The sequence below is a fragment of the Bos javanicus genome, chromosome 10 (assembly GCF_032452875.1).
Source record: "Bos javanicus breed banteng chromosome 10, ARS-OSU_banteng_1.0, whole genome shotgun sequence".
In the NCBI taxonomy this organism is placed as follows: Eukaryota; Metazoa; Chordata; class Mammalia; order Artiodactyla; family Bovidae; genus Bos; species Bos javanicus.
The window spans coordinates 81,582,688-81,607,071 of record NC_083877.1 but is presented as its reverse complement, the minus strand read 5'-3'; the positions used below and the strand labels follow the sequence as shown (position 1 = coordinate 81,607,071).

The window sequence follows — 24,384 nt, the reverse complement described above, 5'->3', positions numbered from 1 at the left end:
AATGGTATCAATACAATCATCAGGTGATTCCTCGGAGACTGATAAGCATGTCATGTGAGGTATTAAAATTAAAACCAAGAATCTCACCAGACTGACCATTTTCCACACAGGTCTGATATAAAATTCTGTTTGACATTACCGTTAAAATTTAGATCTAGACCAACTATTGTCAAGTAGGAATCCTACTTGCTGGTGGAAAAGAAATCCGGGGGGGGGCGGAGGGGGGGGCGGGCGGGGCGGTAGTCTTCCCAGATGGCACTAGTGGTAAAGAACCTGCCTGCCAATGCAGAGACATAAGAGATGTGGGTTCGATCCCTGAGTTGAGAAGATCCTCTGGAGGAGGGAATGGCAACCCACTCCAGTGTTCTTGCCTGGAGAATCCCATGGGCAGAGGACCCTGGTGGGCTATGGTCTATAGGCTTGCAAAGAGTCAGACATGACTGAAGCGACTTAGCATGCATGCACGTTGGGAGTAGAATAAAGGACACTCTTTTAAGTAGCAGTATTCACATGTTTATTGAGCAGTAAAAAATATATATGGTCAACATTGTTACTTTCATTTGCAAATGGAAGAGTTGGACCTTATACAAACCTGTACTTGACTTTTTATCAAGAGTACTTGTCATCAAATTACTCATATCTAGGCTTCTGCAGGTCTGGAGTTTTCTCTCCATTGGATAGGAGTATATGGTTGGAATTCCAGTTGATAACATTTTTATTTAAAATTTAAAAAGTAAAAACAGAATCAACATGGTCAAGTTGTCTTATTAGTCTTAAGGATTTCTGGATTTCGTCCTTGGAGGAGATCAGGATCTTCCCAAGGCCTGGGTCCTCGAATATTTTTCCAGTCATCAAAGGTGGAATCCTTTATTTTCTACAGAGCCACAAAAATTAGAGCATAAATATTAGTATAGGAGCCCTGTGAGTTTGGCTAGGACCTAACTGAATAAATGAGTAGAAAGAATTCAATAGGCCCCCACTTATAATTCTAGTAAACAAATCAACTGCATGTCAAGCTTACTTTTCTTGCTATTGACATTACTGCCTATCTTTCCCCTCATCAGAATAAAACTATTAAAAAAGGAACAGAGTCTACATGTTTTTTAAAAAATTTATTTTGTTGAATTACAGTTGATTTACAATATTGTGTTAATTTTTGCTATGGCAAAAGTTCTGCAGTTATACATATATACGTATACATACACACACATACATTCTTTTTCATATTCTTTTCCATGATGGATTATGGATTATCACAGAATATGGAATATACATTCCTGTGCTATACATACAGTAGGATCTTCTTGTTTACACATTCTGTATATAATACTTTGTATCTGCTAATCTCAAACTCTCAATCCTTCCCTCCCCCACCTGCCCCTACCTGGGCAAGCCAAAAATCTGTTCTCTATAACAGAGTCTGTTTCTGTTTTGTCGATATGTTCATTTGTGTCTTATGTTAGCTTCCACATATAAGTGGTATCATATGGCATCTGTCTTTCTCTTTCTGACTTACTTCCCGTAGTATGATGATCTCCAGATCCATCCATGCTGCAGCAAATGGTGTCATTCTTTTTTTATTTTCATTGTACATATGCACCACATTGTCTTTACCCATTCATTTGTCAACAGTCATTTAAGTTACTTCCATGTCTTGCCTATTGTGAATAGTGCAACTATGAACATAGGGGTACATATATTTTTCTGAATTATAGTTTTCTCCAGATATATGTTCAGGAGTGGGATTGCTGGATCATATGGCAACTCTTTTTTTAGTTTTTTGAGGAACCTCCATATTGTTTTCCATAGTAGCTGCACCAATTTACAATCCCACCAACAGTGCGAGAGGGTTATCTTTTCTCTAAACCGGATTCAGCATTTATCTGTAGATTTTTTTTAATGATCGCCATTCTGATCTATGTGAGGTGGTTCCTCTTTGTTCCAAGTCATTCTGACTTGTATTTCTTGAATAATTTACATGTTTTATTTCTGAGAGCATAAAGAGAAGAATCTGAGAAAACGAAATTTCACCTCAACACTGATCCAGCAGAGTAATGATTAGCACAGGTGCTGGCAGTAAATGAAAGGAAGAGACCAAAGGTGGAGACTGTATAGAGTCTGCTAGAAGGAAGAGATAGCACAATGATTTATTCCGCACCTGAGAAATGAGTCTGGCCTGAAGAATGAAAAGCAATTCCCTATAGAGGCTGTGAGCAAAGCCCTTCTGGGGCAATAAAGACTAGTTTCACGTAGAGTTTGGATCACTGTATCTTTAGTTAGCTGTACCTCTGAAGCACAGGAATGAAAATAGGAAAAAAGGGAAGAACATAAATACTTCTTTATCCTCTCACACCACTCTGACAGTAACTTTCATATATGTGCTTTGGTTATTCTGGAATAATTAACTGAACAAGATAGAAAAAGAAACACAGAGAACACAGGACAGCTTACATCCAGTGACAGAGGAAATGATATAAATTGACCTTGACATTTGGATATTAAACATTACTCTTTTACCAATAAGCTATATAACCCTGTGCAAGTGATTTGAGTTATCTGGGCACTAATTTTCTCATAAGTAATAATGAAAAGACAAGACCAAATGGTCTGCATGATTTCTTCAGCTCTCATATTCTATGGTTTCTAAAAGAACTATAAGGAACATCTACTTCCAGACAAACCCTTCATAGCTCATATACTGTTTAAGAGAAAATAATGGGGAAATAGTGAATAATGATTCTCTAAATTTCTCTTAGAGCTTTACCAAGAGTTTAAATCTACAGAGGTGAACAAATTTCTACTAATTCAAGAACAGAGTAAATTATCTTCAAGTATAGTTATGAAATGCTCCAAAGTTAAAAAAAGGTTTTAAGAGAGAACAATGGCCTTCACTCAGATAATGTAAGACATATGTGCTCTAAAGAATTTAAGAATAACTGTTAGATGGGATGCAAGGCTGACTGAATTACTTTACGCAAAAGCGGTCCAGTTTCAAACTAAACTAAAACAAAAATAGCAAAAACACAGTGGTCCAGTCTTTAGCTCTGACAAGATCCTCTCGGGAAAACAATTCAGAGGAGTCCCACAAAGTTCAGGGGATTTAGGAAACCTCAAAGCCTTTCCACAGATCCTCCCTTACAGATTGTAAAATCAAGCTCCAAATGACCAGCCAATAACTGAACTGCTAAAATGAGAATCAATCACTCTTCACAAGTCTCTTCAATATTTACTATTCACAATGCCTACATTTCAATAAAAAAGAACCACACATAAAAAGAAAAGGGAAAATATGATAAGAGATGGAGAATGTCCTCCTTCCCAACATCCTATAATTAAACATGCTATTAACTCCTTGATTTTGTTAATCAGATAGCTGGAAAAATGACACTTCATTATAATGTGAATTAACATTTCTATTATAAGTTGAACATCTCTTTATATGTTTTAAAAATGCTATTTATTTCCTTGTCTCTGAACTCATTACATGTTTTGCTCATGTTTCCACTGCCAACTGAGTTGTTGAAATTGTATACTGATTTGCTCTTTATATTTAATCAATTCATCATGATAAGGATAAACAATATTTTTAGGATTTCTTATCTAACTACTGACTTTATATTACACAAATTTTTTTTAGGTGGTATCTTTGAATATTTACTTTTAAAACATCTCTATTTCTCATTACATTTAAATAGGCTTTTCTGACTCAAGAACACAAAAAAGAAATTTCATTTTTTACTCCTAGTACTTTTAGCCTTTTGGGTTTTTTTATTTTTAAATTCTTGATCCATCCAGAATTTACTCATAGTATATGAAAAACAGATCCATGTTTACTGTCTTCTCAAACAACCACATAGTTGTTCCAATAACGTATATTTAAGGTAATTTTTTTTCTGGACTGGTAATAATTTGAATTTACCTTAAGGCAGATAGAACCATTCACAGACTAGGAATATTGCTACATTAGCATACTATACCTCATATTCTGATTCCAATGACACTTTATTCATTTTCAGCTTTTTTTCTAACTCAGGATCAATCTGTAGAAAAATAAAAGCAGCCATAAGTTACTTAAGTCTGTTAGATTCCATCTGCAATTTAAAAAGTTAATATAAGCATGGCTCAGATGGCATGGCAGATTACAAAACTGTTGGAGAATCTCCACAGTCTATCAAATTGTATGACAACTAATATCTCAGTAGTACTATGACCACTACTACAACTAATGGCAGCCAAAAATTTACCAAGCACCTGCTGTATGCCACGTATTTTGACATTTATTATTTCCTATAACCCACAAAAAAGTGTATGACATAAGTATTATTATTTGAACAAAGCAAGGATAATGGAACACAGGGAGTCTGAATGACTTGTCAAAGAGGCACAACTTGGCTTTGAAGCTTGGCCTTCTGCCTCCAGTTGCTGTTGTTCAGTCACCAAGTCATGTCTGACTCTTTGCAACCCCATGGACTACAGCACGCCAGGTTTCCTTGTCCTTCACTATCTCCTGGAGTTTGCTCAAACTGATGTCCATTGATTCAGTGATGCCATCCAACCACCTCATCCACTGTTGCCCCCTTCTCCTCCTGCCCTCAGTCTTTCCCACCATCAGGGTCTTTTCCAGTGAGTCAGCTCTTTGTATAAGGTGGCCAAACTACTGGAGCTTCGTTTTCGGCATCAGTCCTTCTATGAATATTCAAAGTTAATTTCCTTTATGACTGACTGGTTTGATCTCCTTTCTGTCCAAGGGACTCTCAAGAGTCCTCCCCAGCACCACAGTTTAAAATCATCTATTCTTAACAGCTCAGCCTTTTTTATGATCCAACTCTCACATCTGTACATGACTACTGGATGAACCACAGCTTTGACTATATGGACCTTTGTTGGCAAAGTAATGTCTCTACTTTTTAATATGCTATCCAGGTTTGTCACAGTTTTTCTTCCAAGGAGCAAGCATCTTTTAGTTTCATTGCTGCAGTCACCATCTGCGGTGATTTTGGAGCCCAAAAAAATAAAATCTGCCACTGCTTCCATTTTTTCCCCATCTATTTGCCATGAAGTGACAGGACCAGATGCCATGATCTTAGTTTTTTGAATGTTGAGTTTTAAGCCAGTTTTTTCACTTTGCTCTTTCACCTTCACCAAGGTCTTTAGTTCCCCTTCACTTTCTGCTATTAGGGTGGTATCACCCGCATATCCGAGGTTATCGATATTTCTCCCGGCAATCTTGATTCCAGCTTGTGCTGGAATCCAGCCTAGGATTTCACATGATATACTCTGCATTTAAGTTAAATAAGCAGGGTGACAACATACAGTTTTGATGTACTCCTTTCCCAATTTTGAACCAGTCCATTGTTTCATGTCAGTTCTAACTGATGCTTCTTGAGCTGCACACAGGTTTTTCAGGAGGCAGGTAAGGTGGTCTGGTATTCCCATCTCTTTAAGAATTTTCCCTCTTGACTCTCCCTTAATCTCAGCCTCTCAACCCTTGTAATTCCTGTCAACCTCAACCAATCTTCTCAGTTCCTCTCAAAGTTAGTCCACCCTACCCTCTCAAACTTGTTTGAACTCAGCCTTACCTAAACACTGAGACTTGACTTCACCAGAGTCTGACTTCTCAGTATCAACCAACCTGGACCTCTCACTCTCAGTAGGTCTTGTCCTCTGATCCTGCTCAGCTAAACTTTGTCCTCTCAGCCTCCTTCCACAGACCTCAACCAATCTCATCCTCTCAACTTCAATCAACCTCATTTCTCTCAACTTTGTTCTCTTTACTCTGACCCCATCCTCTAGACCTCTTCTGTTATTCCAATCTCCCTCATTCTCCCTTGCTGTGAAAATTTACCTAGTCCTTAAAACCAAAGTCTTCCCATATTTATTTAGATTTTAATATTGCATATATCACTATCAACTTGCTGCTACAAATTCTTTTAGAATCCATTCATTTCTATTGTCACTGCCAATGTTTTACTTCAGATTCCAGTATTGTTCATCTATATTACTGCCAAAGTATCTTAACAGGTCTCTCTATCTCCAGCTGAAACACTCTCTTCCCTCCTATCTTGCTCCCCTAATCTCCATCCATCCTGTACTCTTGCCAGAGAGTTCTAAACTGAAAATCTGACCATATGCCCAACAGCCCCTCTATGTTATATAATACTAATCATTTTCATCATTTAGCTATCATTTAACTCTTATCATTTTTAAAGCCTTAATTCAAAGGTTGATACCTCTAGCAGACCTCTGATATCCGTTTCCCAAATCTAAACTATATATTTCTCCTTGAAGTTCTAGCAATGTATTATGTAAAATTCTAATCTAGCATTTCACTAGGCATTGTTATATTGTATGTTTGGATACATTTTTATATTAGAAGTCTCCCAACCTTGATTATGGGGCTTTCTGGATAGCTCAGCTGGTAAAGAATCTGCCTGCAATGCAGAAGACCCCAGTTTGATCCCTGGGTCAAAAGTTCCCCTAGAGAAAGGATAGCCTACCCACTCCAGTATTCTTGCTGAGAGAATCCCCATGGACAGAGGAGCCTGGTGGGCTGCAGTCCATGGGGTTGCAAAGAGTCGGACATGACTGGGTGACTAAGTATAGCACAGCACAGCCTTGATTATGCTATAAGCTTTATAAGAACCAGTTTCTTGAATCTTTATCTGTAGGATCTAAGACATGATAAACTCATGACAAATATGCAATTATTTTTCAAATATGTATATGACATCCCATTTCCAAAAGTCAGATTACTATAACTTTCATCTTAGAGCAAAAGGGCAAAAAGTCCCTAATAAAATAATTGGGATGCTAACAGAAACTTTAAAACTCAGTTGATAACTGGTCTATTCCCTCACAGAAACCATATATTCCTTTTTAATTTAACATTTATTCTAATACTTACTGTCTTTAACACTAGCTTGAGTTGGTATTTCTCTTAAACCATAAGATTAACTGAAAAAACTGAATAAGCTTTCAATACTCTACTTTCCCACCAACATTACTGAGGTCTGCTAATGAAATACAGCTGACTCTTGAACAACACAAGTTTGTTGAGAGTCCACTTATATAAGGATTTTCCTCAATAAATATACACTTGGCCCGCCATATCTGTGGGTTCCACATGCATGGATTCAGCCAGCTGCAGATTGTAAAGTACTGTAGTATTTACTGAAAAAAAGTCCACGGTACCAGTGGAGCAGCACAGTCTAAACCTCTGTTGTTTCAGAGTTAACTGTACTTGGGAAAAAAACAAGTATCAGATGTGTGCCACAAACAAAAGCTACATACTTTTGAATGAATTAACCAGAATTCTTCTGTAACAACAGACCTGAATTTGGTAGTAATTACACAAACTAGTAAATGTAACAAAAAAGAAGCAGACTCACAAATACAGCAAACAAACTAGTCCTATGATAAAAGCAAACTATAAAAAAGACCCCTGTAAATCCATTATCTACGTCTCTTTCTCCACAAATTCATACAAATACCATGCATTCGTGGAATCTAAAAAAATACAACAAACTAGTAAATATAACGAAAAGGAAAAGTGAAAGAAAGTGAAGTCGCTCAGTTGTGTCCGACTCTTTGCGACCCCATGGACTGTAGCCCACCAGGCTCCTCCGTCCATGGAATTCTTCAGGCAAGAGTACTGGAGTGGGTTGCCATTTCCTTCTCCAGGGGATCTTCCCCACCCGGGGATCGAACCTGGGTCTCCCGCATTGCAGGCAGATGCTTTACCATCTAAGCCACCAGGAAAGCCCAACAAAAAAGATGCAGACTCACAAATACAGAAAGAAACTAGTGGTTACCAGTAGGGGGAGGCGACAGGCAATACAGGGGTAAAGTGATGGAAAGTATAAACTACTGGGTGTACGACAAGCTCAAGGATATACTGCACATCATGGGGAACATAGCTAATATTCTGTAATAACTCTAAATGGAAAGTAATCTTTAAAAATTGTATAGGACTTCCCTGGTGGTCCAGTGGTTAAGAATCTGCCTGTCAAAGCAGAGGACACAGGTTCAATCCCTGGTCCAGGAAGATTCCACATGCTGTGGAGCAACTAAGGCCATGTGCCACACATGCTCTAGAACCTGTGCTCAACAGAAGCCGTGCACCACAACTGAGAGCAGCGCCTGCTCACTGCAGCTAGTGAAAGTCCTTGCACAGCAACAAACACACAGCACAATCAAAATTAATAAATACATAAAAAGTTTAAATATATATATATATAATTTTTAAAGAAATGTTTTATAAAAGAGCCCAAAGATCATTCATCAGACTTAAAAAGCAAGATAAGGACATCTCTGGTGGTCCAGTGGCTAAGACTCCACACTCCCAATGCAGGGGCCCTGGGTTCAATCCCTGCTCAGGGAAATAGATCCCACATACTGCAACTAAGACTCGGTGCAGTCAAATAAATAAATAAATATTTTTTAAAAAAAGCGAGATAAAATTCAGACAGCTTAGTATTTTAAGTATCCATGTCTCATAAACCAAAATATACATATATACATGTCAAACTCCAAAGAGAGTTCTTACTTTAATCTTCACAGCATCATAACGAATTTGAGAAAACTCACGAAGACCAAAAGAACCTCCAACAATCAGCAACTGAAACAAAACAGAGAAACAATTAAAATAGAAGGGCAGAATTCAGCATATCTATATATTACTTATCTAAATGCCAAGGGTGGCAGATTATACAAAATCCTATAGATTATTCTTCCTGGTGAGTTACCATTCATCTTTTCAGAGCAAATGTAGTATATACTATCACTGGGAAACATTTTAGCATATCAGAAAATACCAAAATCACTAATTTATACCTGTACTTGACCCTATGGTTTATATACCACATCACAATCACTGTATCAGTTAATTCTTATAAAAGACCTATGAACTAAGGAAAGACTATACACTTAGTATACGAGAAAGTAAAAGCACACCAACTAAATGGTAATCTTGATTCCAGCTTGTGCTTCATCCAACTCAGCATTTCACACAATGTACTCTGCATATAAGTTAAATAAGCAGGGTGACAATATATAGCGTCGATGCACTCCTTTACCAATTTGGAACCACTCTGCTGTTCCATGTCAGGTTCTGACTGTTCCTTCTTGACCTCCATACAGATTTCTCAGGGGGCAGGTAAGGTGATCTGGTACTCCCACCTCTTGAAGAATTTTCCACAGTTTGTTGTGATCCACATAGTCAAAGGCTTTGGTGTAGTCAATAAAGCAGAAATAAATGCTTTTCTGGAACCCTCCTGCTTTTTCAACGATCCTACAAATGTTGGCAATTTGATCTCTGGTTCCTCTGCCTTTTCTAAATCCAGCTTGAACACCTGTTAGTTCTCGGTTCACGTACTGTTGAAGCCTCACTTACAGAATTTTGAGCATTACTTAGCTAGCCTGTGAGATGAGTGCAATGGTGCGACAGTTTGAACATTCTTTGGCATTGCCTTTCTTTGGGACTGGAATGAAAACTGACCTTTTCCAGTCCTGTGGCCACTGCTGAGTTTTCCATATTTGCTGGCATACAGAATGCAGCACTATAACAGTATCATCTTTTAGGACCTGAAATAGTTCACCCATGTTGCTGGCATCCAAAATAAAGCAACCTTTCCTTTCCACTAACTACTTTTTTTATTGGCTTTTGAGCTGCAAGCAGCCAGATCCTACTTTAGGTTACACATACATATGAACAGAATGGTCCACGTGCCAATAGCTGTGTGTAAGTACAGGAGATTTCTGAGAAGATCCTACACACTCAACAATGGCTAACTTTGAGGCTCTGAGCAAATAAGTAAAACTTTAAGGCAGAGTTGTAACCTGCCTGAGTATTGAAGGAATGCCCAATCTAGCACACAGAGCCCCTTGACAAAGACTGGGAAACTTACTGAATCCAGGTGTTTAAGGAAACCTCTGCCCAATATAAAGAAAAACACATTCTCTTAAAAATGGGCAAAAAACTTGGACAGTTCCTCAAAGAAGATATACAGATAACCAATAATCAATTGTAAGAAAGGATCATTAGTCATTGTGCTGTGCTTTGTTGCTCAGTTGTGTCTGACTCTTTGTGACCCCATGGATTATAGCCTGCCAGGCTCCTCTGTCCATGAGGATTCTCCAGGCAAGAATACTGGAGTGGGTTCCCATGCCCTCCTCCAGGGGATCTTCCCAAACCAGGGATCGAACCCAGGTCTCCCACATTGCAGGTGGATTCTTTACTGTCTGAGCCACCAGGGAAGCCCAAGAATATTGGAGAGGGTAGCCCATCCCTTCTTCAGGGGATCTTCCCAATCCAGGAATCAAACCAGGGTCTCCTGCATTGCAGGCAGATTCTTTACCAGCTGAGCTACCAGGAGAGAAATGAAAATCAAAACCACTTCACATCTCCTTGTAAGGGTTTATTTTTAAAGAGTGGACAATGACAACTGTTGATAAGAATGTGGAAAAATCAGAAGCCTCATATGTTGCTGGGGGGAATGTAAAATGATGCACTTTTTGAGAAACAGTTTGATAGTTCCTCAAAATGTTAAACATGGAGCTATCATATGATGCAGCAATTCTACTAGTAGGCATTTATCCAAGAGAAATGAAAACACATCTATACAAAAATCTGTACATGAATGTTCATAGCACCGTTATTCATAATAGCCAAGAAATGAAAAAAAAAACCCAACTAATTCTTATCAATGGACAATAAATATTCCAACTGATCGAATACTATCTAGTCACTAAAAGGGTATGACACTTTGATACATGTTAGATGAATAAACCTTCAAAACATTATGCTAAGTGAACAAAGTCACTCACAAAAGACCACAGATTGTATTATTCTATTATATCTATATAGAGATGATTAGTGGTTACCTAAGACGGAACAGTAGAGGAGAACAGGAAGGGGCTACAAGTGAGTTTGGTGATTCCTTTAGGGTGATGAAAATGTTTTAAAATTAGACTGTGATGATAGTTTCCAAACAATGACTATACTAAAACCATCTTCAGACATTAAATGGTCTGCATTTTAGTATGCAGAAACCAGTAATGACTGGTCAGATTAGAAAGGTAAATTCTGGGGACTAAATGGGCAGTGCACAAATTGAAACAACAAATATATTCTCTTTTCCAAGTGGTTTGGGGAAGAAGGGAAGGAGAGTACTGTTAGCCTATACCTGGGACTCTAAGTCCTCTTCTGTTTGTTGTTCTTGTGAAGCAAGCACTAACATTTATGTAAGAGATTAAAAAAAAAGAAAAAAAGAGTAAAACAGCTGGCTTAAAATTCAACATTAAAAAAACTAAGATAATGGCATCCGGTCCCATCACTGCATGGCAAATAGATGGGGAGAAAATGGAAACAGTGACAGACTTTATTTTCTTGGGCTCCAAAATCACTGTGGACACTGCAGTTATGAAATTAAAAGATGCTTGCTCCTCGGGAGAAAAGCAATGACAAACCCAGATAACATATTAAGAAGCAAAGAAATCACTTTGCTGACAAAGGTCCACCTAGTCAAAACTATGGTTTTTCCAGCAGTCATGTATGGATGTGAGAGTTGGACCATAAAGAAGGCTGAGCATTAAAGAATTAATGTTTTCAAACTGTGGTGCTAGAGAAGACTCCTGAGAGTCCCTTCGACAGCAAGGAGACCAAACCAGTCAGTCCTAAAAGAAATCAACCCTGAAATATTCATTGGAAGGACTGATGCTGAAGCTGAATCTCCAATACTGTGGCCACTCAATGTGAAGACCCAACTCTGGAAAAGACCCTGCTGCTGGGAAAGACTGAAGGCAGAAAAAGGGAGAGACAGAAGATAAGATAGTTGGATGGCATCAGCAACTCAACTGACATGAATTTGAGCAAGCTCCAAGAGATGGAGAAGGACAGGGAAGCCTGGCACTCTGCAGTCCATGGGGTCACAAAGAGTCAGACACGACTGAGCAAATGAACGACGACAACAAAGAGAGAAAATAATTTCAACTTTAAGTATAGTAGTATGCTATAATAATTATGGCATAGTAATATAGTAAATATGGAATATCCAACTGATACATGATGAAGACCATGCATCATTTGAGCTCTTTCTAGTACTGCTGGGTTTTAGAGAACTGAGTTAAATATTTTCCTCTACAGAATTAGTTACTTGTCTAGGACCCTTTGTGTGGATCACAACAAACTGTGGAAAATTCTTCAAGAGCTGGGAATACCAGACCACCTTACCTGCCCCCTGAGAAATCTGTATGCAGATCAAGAAGCAACAGTTAGAACTGGACATGGAACAGACTGGTTCCAAATTGGGAAATGAGTACGTCAAGACTGTATCTTGTCACCCTGCTTATTCAACTTATATGCAGAGTACATCATGCAAAATGCCAGGCTGGAAGAAGCACAAGCTGGAATTAAGATATTCCAATGAGACTTTTCCATCAAGGTTATTCCAATATCAATAACCTCAGATATGCAGTTGACACCACCCTTATAGCAGAAAGCGAAGGAGAACTAAAGAGCCTCTTGATGAAGGTGAAAAAGGAGAGTTAATAAGCTGGCTCAAAACACAACGTTCAAAAATCAAAGATCATGGCATCTGGTCCCATCCTTTCATGGCAAATAGATGGGGAAACAATGGAAACAGTGACAGACTTTTTCTTGGGCTCTAAAAATTACTATGGATGGTAACTGCAGCCATGAAATTAAAAAATGCTTGCTCCTTGGGAGACAAGCTATGACAAACCTAGACAGTGTACTAAAAAGCAGAGAGACCACTTTGTGGACAAAGGTCCATATAGTTAACGGAGGACCCACATTTTGAAACAGTATAGACCTAGGTCCAGTGTAGCACAGATCCAGTATAGACACAGAGACCAGTATAGAGAAATACACTTAGGAAGAAGTCTACTGTGGTAGTCTTGTCTAAGAAATAAAACAAATGAGGGAGTTCCTAGAAGGTACTTTAATACTAGTGGTTTTAAGAGCTTAGCGTTGATGATTTTGAAAGATAACAAACAAAACTAAACTATCTTCCAGTGGGACATGCAGGTGACCTCAACTTGCACTGACAATCACATGTGAATGGACCTCTATTTTGTGGCAGGGGAATCCACAGGGAGGATAGTTTTTACACAGTCCCTGTTGGCTACACAAATATAATTCTGCATTATCTCATAAATGATTTTCTTTAAACTTTTAAAAAGATAAAAAGGAGTTTTTAAAGATTAAAAAGAATCCACATTCATCAAAGATGAACTAAAAAACACATTACTTTTCTAAGGTCACTACTTCGCTTTATAGTCCTGGTTAAATGCAAAATCTGGTAACTTTTCCTGTACCAAATTCTTATCAAAGTAATAAACTATTTAAAAACTGTTCACCTGCTTTATTTATATTATTTCATTTACTATGACATCAAGGCTTGTTGAAACAAAATACCTTGCCAAGGTCAAACAGAAAAGAAAGAGTGTGGTTTCACTGGATTCCAACTCCGGTTGGTGTTAAGTATTAAGCATTAACTTGAATCTTCAAGACGAACAGGATCTTCTGAGAACTCCATGTAGGAGTGGATACAAACAAAGAAATGCCAAAACTACTTGCAATGTGCTTTAAAAATACCAACCATAATGCAGCGACTATCTTTGCAGGGCTGCTACACTGTGCTACATTTAACTCACAAGGATTTTTTTTTTTAACTCATAACAACCCTGGAAGAATTAAGCCAATTCACAAACTAGTAAACTGAAATCTGAGGATACCCAAAACTGTAGTTAAATTAAGTGAATATAACTAGTTTCGATGACCAGAGTTATCTTCAAGCTGTAGCGTGGCAGATGGGAGGCTGGGGCCGGGGAATGGGAGTTTAGTAATCATCCAGGCTCTAGCTAAAGCCTGGTTCGGGTTAAAATCTGGTTCAGAAGCACATCCAGGTTAACTACCAAAGGTCAGACAAGGACCTGAGGTCGAACTACCAGCGCGGGGAGTGACTAGGAAACTACCCTGATGCTGGGAAATATTGAAGGCAGGAGAAGGGGACGACAGAGGATGAGATGGCTGGATGGCATCACTGACTCGATGGACGTCTCAGTGAACTCCAGGAGTTGGTGATGGACAGAGAGGCCTGGCGTGCTGCGATTCATGGGGTCGCAAAGAGTCGGACACGACTGAGAGACTGAACTGAACTGAAAGGCCGGCCGCATTCTAGCGCAGGTTGCGGTTCCTCCCCTCACACATTACAGGTTCACCTCACTGACGTCCCAGCCAATCTTGAGGTCCCACCCTTTCGGAATCCCTCATCCCCACCCGCCTCTAACACACACTTTACCCTCCACTGCGCTCACCAACATGGGAACTCCGTAGCGAAGGGTCTTACTCTTGCGCAGGGCGCGCCTCACCGCGTAGCCGAACATGACTGAACTGTCCGAGTCGTTTGGACGCCAAACAAGCCCAGCGTGGCCTCCCGAATCTCAGTAGCTCCACTACGAAGACGTCCTTGACTCACCTCTTTTCCTTAGCCTCCCAGTGCTGGGTCTTTCTAAGATCGATCTCCGGCAGGCAAAAGCAATAGATCCGTAGTAACACACTCAAGCTTCCCCCCGGAAATTCGAGTGCGAGCCATTTAGTTCCGGCAAGCTGGTGTCCCCTTGGGACTTGAGACTGGTTGTGTGTGCGTGCTTTGTCGCTCAGGCTCAGTCGTGTCCGACTCTTTGGACGCCATGGACTGTAGCCAGCCAGGTTCCTCTGTCCATGGGGATTCTCCATGCAAGAATACTGGAGTGGGTTACCATGCCCTCCTTTAGGGGATCTTCCCAACCCAGGGATGAACCCAGGTCTCCTACGTTGCAGGCGGATTCTTTACCGTCTGAGCCACCTGGGAAGCCCAGTCATGTTTGTACTAATTGTCAAAGGATGTGGAACCTGTATTTATCTCCCGTGTTCTGGCTCTTTTCTTAGAACACTTTCTGGCACATAAAATCAGCTCAATAAAATTAGGTTTAAAAAACCTACTTTGAAGTCAGTACTCTAACCTCTGCAGTAATTTGCGGAGTTGTTCACTTGATCAGTCATGTCCCGATTTTGCAACCCCATGAACTGCAGCACGCCAGGCTTCCCTGTCTTTCACCATCTCCTGGAGCTTGCTCAAAGTCATGTCCATTGGGTCGGTGATGCCATCCAACCATCTCCTCCTCTATCATCCCCTTCTCCTCCTGCCTTCAATCTTTCCCAGCATCAGGGTCTTTTTCCAGTGAGTCAGTTCTTTATATCAGGTTGGCCAAAGTATTGGGAGTTTCTGCTTCAGCATCAGTCCTTCCAATGAATATTCAGGACTGATTTCCTTTAGGATTGGCTGGTTTGATCTCCTTGCTGTCCAAGGGACTCTCAAGAGTCTTCTCCAACACTGCAGTTTGAAAGCATTTGGCAAAGAACATTTGGCACTCAGCCTTTTTTATAGTCCAACTCTCACATCTGTACATTACTGGAAAAACCATTGCTTTGACTATATGGACTTTTGTCAACAGAGTAATGTCTCTGCTTTTTAATCCACTGCCTAGGTTTGTCATAGCTTTTCTTCCAAGGAGCAAGTGTCTTTTAATTACATGGTTGCAGTGATGGGTATTGTCACCCTGTTTATTTAACTTATATGCAGAGTGCATCATGAGAAACGCTGGGCTGGAAGAAGCACATGCTGGAATCAAGATTGCCAGGAGAAATATCAATAACCTCAAATATGCAGATGACACCACCCTTATGGAAGAAGGTGAAGAGGAATTAAAAAGCCTCTTGATGAAAGTGAAAGAGTAGAGTGAAAAAGTTGGTTTAAAGCTCAACATTTAGAAAACTAAGATCATGGAATCTGGTCCCATCACTTCATGGGAAATAGATGGGGAACCAGTGTCAGACTTTATTTTGGGGGGCTCCAAAATCACTGCAGATGGTGACTGCAGCCATGAAATTAAAAGACGCTTACTCCTTGGAAGGAAAGTTATGTCCAACCTAGATAGCATATTAAAAAGCAGAGATATTACTTTGCCAACAAAGGTCCGTCTAGTAAAGGCTATGGTTTTTCCAGTGGTCATGTATGGATGTGAGTTGGACTGCAAAGAAAGCTGAGTGCCGAAGAATTGATGCTTTTGAACTGTGGTGCTGGAGAAGACTCTTGAGAGTCCCTTCGACTGCAAGGAGTTCCAACCAGTCCATCCTAAAGGAGACCAGTCCTGGGTGTTTATTGGAAGGACTGATGCTGAGGCTGAAACTCCAATACTTTGGCCACCTCAAGAGAAGAGCTGCTGCTGCTATTGCTGCTAAGTCACTTCAGTCATGTCCAACTCTGTGCGACCCCAGAGATGGCAGCCCACCAGGCTCCCCCATCCCGGGGATTCTCCAGGCAAGAACACTGGAGTGGGTTGCCATTTCCTTCTCCAATGCATGAAAGTGAAAAGTGAAAGTGAAGTCGCTCAGTCATGTCCGACCCTCAGTGACCCCATGGACTGCAGCCTACCAGGCTCCTCCGTCCATGGGATTTGCCAGGCAAGAGTACTGGAGTGGGTGCCATTGCCTTCTCTGCAAGCGAAGAGCTGACTCATTGGAAAAGACCCTGGTGCTGGGAGGGATTGGGGGCAGGAGGAGAAGGGGACCACAGAGGATGAGATGGCTGATGGCATCACTGACTCGATGCACATGAGTTTTGGTCAACTCTGGGAGTTGGTGATGGACAGGGAGGCCTAGCGTGCTGCGATTCATGGGGTCGCAAAGAGTCGGACACGACTGAGCGACTGAACTGAACTGAACTGAGTGATGGGTAGCTTAATAAAAATGGGGATAAAAAGTGCCATGAAAATTCAGGTTGAATGGTAATTGGTGTTGTGTCTTGCTATCTGTGAATCTTTAATGCTCGTGCTTTTACTACCAGATATCGTGCAATCATCAGTTGTTTATGAATGTCTGGTTTTCACTCATTCTACAACCATCCAGTATACCTTTTGGGGAATCATTAGAAGGCTCGAAAAACACAGAGATGAAAAGATATGATCCCTGCCTTTAAGAGGCTGGCATACTAGTAGGCACACATGAACCATCTAGCTTGGGAAACAGCCCCTCACGTGTGCTGTTTGCACAGATGAGTCAGAGAAAGCCTCACCTATTTTCACCTCAAACTGCACTTGACCAGTGAGACTTTTCTAGGTGACCTATAGAGGTCAGCAGGGACTTGGTTCCCTGGTGGCTCAGACAGTAAAGAATCTGCTTGCAATGTGGGAGACTCGGGTTCTGTCCCTAGGTCAGGAAGATCCCCTGGAAGAGGGCATGGCAACCCACTCCAGTATTCTTGCCTGGAGAATCCCATGGACAGAGGAGCCTGGTGGGTCCCAAAGAGTTGGACACGACTGAAGCAACTAGGCCACACAGAGAGTTAGAGAATGTAAAACTGGGAAAAAAGCTTCAGATCACCCATGTTTGACTGAGATCCTCCTTTTATGAAAAGGATAGATAAGGCCAGAGTAGAAAGGCGACATGCCCAAGGTCACACAGCTGGTTAGTGGAAGATTCTGGACTGAAATCCAGTTACTCTGACCACCAGTTAAGACAGTCCTTCTGTTTACTTTCAGTTTCAAGGGTGAGTGGGAACCATTATTTTTTCCCAAGGGTGATAAACTCTGCATGTCTCTATGAGCGTAGGTGAGGAAACAAGCCTCTGAGAGTTTGTAACATTTGTAACAAATGTTTAAAACAGTTTTTGGCATTTGTAACAATGCAAGGTGAATACCTACTAAGAATGCTTATCTAATGAACAGATGGATGTGTGTGAACAAGAAGAAGGGGAGCCGCCATATGTACAATATTATCTGACTCAACACAAACAGACAAACCAGGGACACATTAATGTTGCTGCTGCTGTTGCTGCTGCTGTCGCTTCAGTCATGTCCGACTCTGTGCGACCCCATAGACGGCAGCCAATCAGGCTCCTCCGTCCCTGGGATTCTCCAGGCAAGAACACTGGAGTGGGTTGCCATTTCCTTCGCCAATGCAGGAAAGTGAAAAGTGAAAGTGAAAGCGCTCAGTCGTGTCCAACTCTTCGAGACCCCATGGACTGCAGCCCACCAGGCTCCTCCATCCATGGGATTTTCCAGGCAAGAGTGCTGGAGTGGGGTGACATTAATGTTAGCACACATTAATGTTTGTCCCCTGAGTACAAAGCCTGGGTGAGGGAGAACATATCTGTGGGTGACGTCTGTAAGCACCAGGTGTGCAGGGAGTCCAGTCTGTGATCCCAAGATTAGCCTTACCCTCCTGGGGCTTCATTTCATTATCTTCCTGAACATTAAATAACTAGATCTCTAAGGATTATCTCAGATCTATGTCATATCACAGACCTCAAGGAGGGAATGGACTTCATTTCACGGACATGTCTCGTGGTCTTGTGACACTGTACCCTTTTGTGTATGGGGGGGGGCGGCGGGGGGGGGGTCTCTTGCTGAAAATTGTATTGGGTAGAAAAGGAGCATCCCTACCTCTTAATATCCAATGCGTCTGGCTCCACTCCCAAATCCCAAGGCCCATTTCTCTCCTCTGTTCATGAGAAATGAGAACTTGGAAAAAAGCTAAAGGGTTTGGTTTTGAACTGCCCATAGCTGATGAAATAGCTTTGGGCTGTTTAAATTTTTAGCACCTAGCTGGCCATTTATTTCATTTCATATCCCAATCCATACCTAGTGAAATCAAAGTCCTGTGACTATTTATTCTCTCAACTGTCATGAAAAGTGGCCCCCTCCCCCAGATGGAGCTGATTTCTTTGATTACATTGCACACTGCCATTCTGAGGCCACCTGCCACTACTCAGGACTAGATCTGCACCAAAGCTTCTGTGCTGCTGTGTCAGGTAGACAATGAGGCACAGGGGAGGGGAGTGGAAAAAGAATACCAGTGGAGAACAGTTCATCTCTTTTGGAAACTACTTTCTGGCACTTGACAAGTCAGTTAAGGAGAGTAACTGACTAAAGGTTTGCTGGGCAAATTCTGCTACCTGCCTCCAACATCTGAGAGCAGGCTTAGCTGCTCTAGCAGGGTCTGTGATCCCTAGCACAAGGAACTATAATAACATGACTGGAGGGCATCCTTGGTGCTGAGTTAAATTACAATTTGTTTCCCAAGAAATGAGAATTAACCTGAGCTTAATTCCTATCTGTAGAAAATAAAAATCAGATTAATTAAAAGGTTATACACCCTGACTCCCCATGACTTTCACTGACATTCTTGTAGGGAATAGGCTCATTTAAGTTCATCTTGATCTCATCAACTAATGGATTGTTGTTGTGTAGTTGCTCAGTTGTGTCCTATTCCTTGGGACCCCATGGACTGTAGCCCGCCAGGCTCCTCTGTCTATGGGATTCTCCAGGCAAAAATATTGGAGTGGGTTGCCATTTCCTTCTCCAGGGGGTCTTCCCAATCCAAGGATCAAACCCATCTCCTGCGTTGATAGGTGGATTCTTTACCACTGAGCCACCAGGGACACCCACAACTAATGGACGTGAGATTTAAATTCAGATTCCAGCCCTTCTGCTCAGCTTGGCTCTGTGGTGCATTGCAGGGCACAGAATCACACCCGGTGCTGGGGACCAGCCTCCTGATAGGCACAAGGTTACAGCGGGAATGTAAGTTCTGTGAAGAAAAAGGTGCTAGCAATGGAAACATTCAGTCTGACGCTGGTCAGGATGAGGTGGACTGAAATACAGTCCCCAGCTTTGGGAAATTTGCAAAGCAATCACTGATCAGTTTTGGTGTGTTTCACCTATGAGTTAAGGAAAGGTACAAAATGCACTTTATTGGCAGCAGAAACATTAGAGAGCCTGGACTGATAAAATGTTAGGAAGTCACCAGTCAGGCAGACCAGTGGGTTTCTTCTTTGGACAAATTCCAGCAGAAAAGGAAATGGAAAGGATTAATTCATGTGCCGATTCACTGAGTGATTGTAAAGAACAATATTGCATAGGAATCTGGAATGTCAGGTCCATGAATCAGGGTAAATTGTAAGTGGTCAAACAGGAGATGACAAGAGTGAACATTGACATCTTAGGAATCAGTGAACTAAAATGAATGGAAATGGGCAAATTTAATTCAGATGACCATTATGTCTACTACTGTGGGCAAGAATCCGTTAGAAGAAATGTAGTAGCCCTCATAGTCAACAGAAGAGTCTGAAATGCAGTACTTGAGTGCAGTCTCAAAAAGGACAGAATGATGTCGGCTGATTACCATTCAAGCTCACTCTAACAGAAGTCTATGCCCCAAGCAATAATGCCGAAGAAAGCTTAAATTGATGAGTTCTATGAAGACCTACAGGACCTTCTAGAGCTAACACCAAAGAAGGTGTCCTTTTCATCATGGGGGGATTGGAATGTAAAAGTAGGAAAGCAACAGTTACCTGGAATAACAGGCAAGTTTGGCCTTGGACTACAAAATGAAGCAGGGAAAAGGCTAACAGAGTTTTGCCAAGAGAACACACTGGTCATAGCAAACACCCTCTTTCAACAACACAAGAGGTGACTCTACACATAGACATCATCAGATGGTCAACACCAAAATCAGATTAATTATATTCTTTGCAGCCAAAGATGGAGAAGCTCTATACAGTTAGCAAAAACAAGACAAAGAGCTGACTGTGGCTCAGATCATGAACTCCTTATTGCAAAACTTAGGCTTAAATTGAAGAAATACAGAAAACCAGTTGGCCATTCAGGTATGACCTAAATCAAATCCCTTGTGAGTATACAGTGGAAGTGACAAACAGATGCTCTTCCATATGATCTGCTCTGTTTCCAGTGATTACTAATGCATTCTTCATTTTATATACTGGGTTTTTCAGCTGCCAAATTTATGTTTGGTTCTTTTTTAGAGTTTCAATATCCTTATTAAAGTATTCTGTTCATTAATTTTATTGCTAAGCCGATTGAACTGGGTTTCTGAGTTTTCTTGTACCTCGTTGAGTTTCTTTGTGACAGTTATTTTGAATTCTTTATCAATTAGATTGGTGGTTCATTATTAAAGAATCCACCTTCCAATGCAGGAGACAGGTTTAATCCCTGGATTGTGAAGATCCTCTGGAGAAGGAAATAGTAACACTCTCCAGTATTCTTACTTAGGAAATCCCATGCAGAAAGGAGCCTGTTGGGCTACAGTCCATGGCATCACAAAAGAGTTGGCCATGACTTAGCAACCAAAAACAACAATCAGTTAGATTGCAGTATTCCATGATTTTAAGTTTGGTTTCTGGAAAACTATCATTTTCTTTCTGTGGAAGTGTTACTGTGGGTATTTATAGTGTTTGGTAAGTTGTTCATCTACTGATGCATTTCAAGTAACAAATACCCTTCTACTTGATTCTAATGATTCATTAGAAATTAAAGGCTTTTATTCTGCTTTCCCGTTGCTGCTGTTGTTGTTCATCCCTCAGTCCTGTCTGACTCTTTGCAACCCCATGGACTTGGGAAGATCCCCTGGAAGACGAAATGGCAAACCACTCCAGTATTCTTGCCTGGAGAATCCCATGGACAGAGGAGCCTGGTGGGCCACAGTCCATAGGGTTGCAAAGAGTTGGACATGACTGAAGTGACTTAGCACACACACACACGTATGCAAAAAGAGCCCCTCAATTTTTAGGGCAAGATTTCCTCTAGCATCAGTTCAGTCACTCGGCCACGTCCGACTCTCTGTGACCCCATGGACTGCAACACGCCAGGCTTCACTGTCCTTCACCATCTCTCAAAGCTTGCTCAAACTCATGTCCATCAAGTCAGTGATGCCATCCAACCATCTCATCCTCTGTCATCCCCTTCTCCTCCTGCCTTCAATCTTTCCCAGCATCAGGGTCTTCCAATGAGTCAGTTCTTCACATAAGGTGGTCAAAGTATTGGAGTTTTAGCATCAGTCCATCCAATGAATATTCAGGACTGATTTCATTTAGGATTGACTGGTCTGATCTCTTCACAGTGTAAGGGACTCTGAAGAGTCTTCTTCAACACTATAGTTTAAGGCATCAATTCTTTGGCACTCAGCTTTTTTTATGGTCCAACTCTCACATCCATACATGACTACTGGAAAAAACCATAGCTTTGACTATATGGACCTTTGTTGGCAAAGTAATGTCTCTGCTTTTTAATATGCTGTCTAGGTTGGTCATAGCTTTTCTTCCAAGGAGCAAAAACGTCTTTTAATTTCATGGCTTCAGTCACCATCTGCAGTGATTTTGGAGCCCAAGAAAATAAAGTCTGTTTTCTAGTAGGTGGCACTATATAGCACAAGGTTTTGGTTTCTCTTGCTTGAGCTGCCTCTGGCTAGAATTGAGTGTTGCCAATTTATACCCTTCACTTCCTCTGTCAGAGGTGTCACCCTGAGGCCTTGTTATGGCTTCTTGTGCCTCTAGAGTCAGTGGTGCCTTGGTATTGCCAGTATCACTGGAGTTTCTGCCTGGGGCACCAGGATGGTGGGCTCTTCTGCCATGTGTAGGATCTCCTGAGTGTTGGGTTCTGCTGCTGCTGGGAGAGAGGGAGGCTGGAGGCCTGGAGAGATGAGAGCCAGGATTCATGGGAGCCTCTGCTGTGTTCAGTGTTTTAAGCTTCATAGGCTCTGCTGCTGTGGGATTGGAGGAAAGGCTCTGGCATCATGCGTACCTCAGTGGCTGGATGGTCAGTGTCCCAGGCCCCACTGCCACTGCTGCCCAGTTACCTGTGGCCACAGGTGCACACGTAACTGCAGCCTGGAGGCTAGAGTTGAACACACCACCTGCCCTGCTATTGCTGCATTCTCTGGAGAGCCAGGGTTGTGGGTACCAGCTCCACTATTCCCCTGGCCCCACCTCCTCTGTCTGTTCCAGTCCACCCACCTTTAGATGTACGGGTATGTGGAGTTCGTTGGCATCCTCGTATGTTTGGTAGAAGCACCTCTGTCGAGTTGTGGATGTTCTACTGGGTGTATAACGAAGGGGAGACACTGTGTCATTCTGCCATGCTGCTGTTGTCACAAGACTCCATCTTTTAATGGCAAAATGGCAAGATCACCTAGCATAAGAAAATGTGGGTTGGGAGATGTCATTGGAAAATATTATGTCAGATATATATATATATATGTGTGTGTGTGTGTGTGTGTGTCTTTATGTATATACACAAAGAGAAATAGTTTTTTTCCCCCAAAGAACAACAATATTAGTAAATTAGTCTCAACTTTTTTTCTGTTCTTTCTGAAGAATCAACGTTTTCCCCCTGTGAGTGTCACTTCCTTCTCCTCTCCTCAGTATTTTGTAATAGCACATATGACTGCTATACACAAAAACATATTCTTAGATCAGGTAACTACTGAAGGCAAAATGGCAGGTCTACACAGTTCCTCACCTTAGTACGTGGACTTTTATAAAGAGGAGAATGGTTTGGCTTCTCAGGTTTTATTGCTAATCAAAAAATAGAGAATGAGGTATTGTCCCTAAAATTTAGATGCTACATGGATCTTGGTTTACTGGGTTTTTCCTAGAATTCTGAAGCAGATTTGCCAGTACTCTAGTGCCCTTTTTCCTGAATGTCAACTAATAACTTTTACTGTTTATTTTTTATTGCTATCTTCATGTTGTCTTCTGCTATTGAAGGAACATTCGTACTGCATGCTTGAACTTATATTAGTAGGTAACCAAGTGCAATTTTGAATGTAACACAAAGACTTTGGAATTAATGGGGTGGGTGTTCTCTTAATGTAGCCTAGAGTCAGAGAAAGAAGGTGCCTCATACTCTAGTTAACTTCAGTTTGCTATAATGTAGTTGGATTACTAGACGCTTTCAGTCAAAGGGTGCCGCTCCTAATTCTGTCCACCTCCAAGGTAACCCTGCTTTCCACAGGTAATTACATATAACTCTAGACACACGTGGATCCCTCAGCATCTTGCAGCATATAGTGCTTCCCAAACCCTGTGTCCCATTTCTATACCTTTTGGTAATATCTGTGCACTACTTTACCATCGACATTGGTTTTCTATTGTTGGGGTAACAAATTACCACAAACTTAGTGGCTTAATTTTTTTTTTTTATTTCACAGTTCTGGAGGTCTGAGTCTGATGTGGGTCTCACTGGGCTAAAATCAGGGTGTTGTCAGGGTTGTATTCCTTTCTGCAGGCCCTAAGAGAGACTCTCTCTCCTTGCCTTCCCTGGCTTCTGGAGGCCATTCACTTTCATAGGCTTTTGGCCACTTCCTCTACCTGCAAAGCCAACCATGGAAGTTAAGCCCTTCTCACATCTTGTTGCATCACTCTGACCTTTTCTTCTGCCTCCCCTTTCCACTTTTAAAGACCCAAGTGACTACACTAGGGCCACTAGATCATCAAGGATAATTTTCCTATTTGAAGAATAGCTGTT

General features: G+C 41.2%; 1 protein-coding gene across 1 annotated transcript; it reads right to left on the bottom strand.

Moving 5' to 3' along the window:
• Nucleotides 1-490: 490 nt before the first annotated feature.
• LOC133254904 (cytochrome c oxidase assembly protein COX16 homolog, mitochondrial) lies at nt 491-14,566 on the bottom strand. Its single transcript, XM_061429280.1, has 4 exons — nt 14,338-14,566; nt 8,546-8,617; nt 3,978-4,040; nt 491-874 (listed from the first exon to the last, which is right to left on the bottom strand). The coding sequence occupies exons 1-4, from the start codon at nt 14,404-14,406 to the stop codon at nt 755-757; spliced, it is 324 nt and encodes a 107-aa protein (XP_061285264.1). The 5' UTR covers nt 14,407-14,566; the 3' UTR covers nt 491-754.
• Between the last annotated feature and the right edge of the window lie 9,818 nt (nt 14,567-24,384).

What these genes read in the sequence shown, in the direction of transcription:
- LOC133254904 (XM_061429280.1), bottom strand. Translation starts at nt 14,406, where the DNA reads ATGTTCGGCTACGCGGTGAGGCGCGCCCTGCGCAAGAGTAAGACCCTT. An exon ending in GCTACGGAGTTCCCATGTTG is followed by an intron (nt 8,618 to 14,337) that starts GTGAGCGCAGTG and finishes GTTTTGTTTCAG; the next exon opens with TTGCTGATTGTTGGAGGTTC. An exon ending in CATTGGAATCAGAATATGAG is followed by an intron (nt 875 to 3,977) that starts GTATAGTATGCT and finishes GTGGCTCTGTAG; the next exon opens with AAAATAAAGGATTCCACCTT.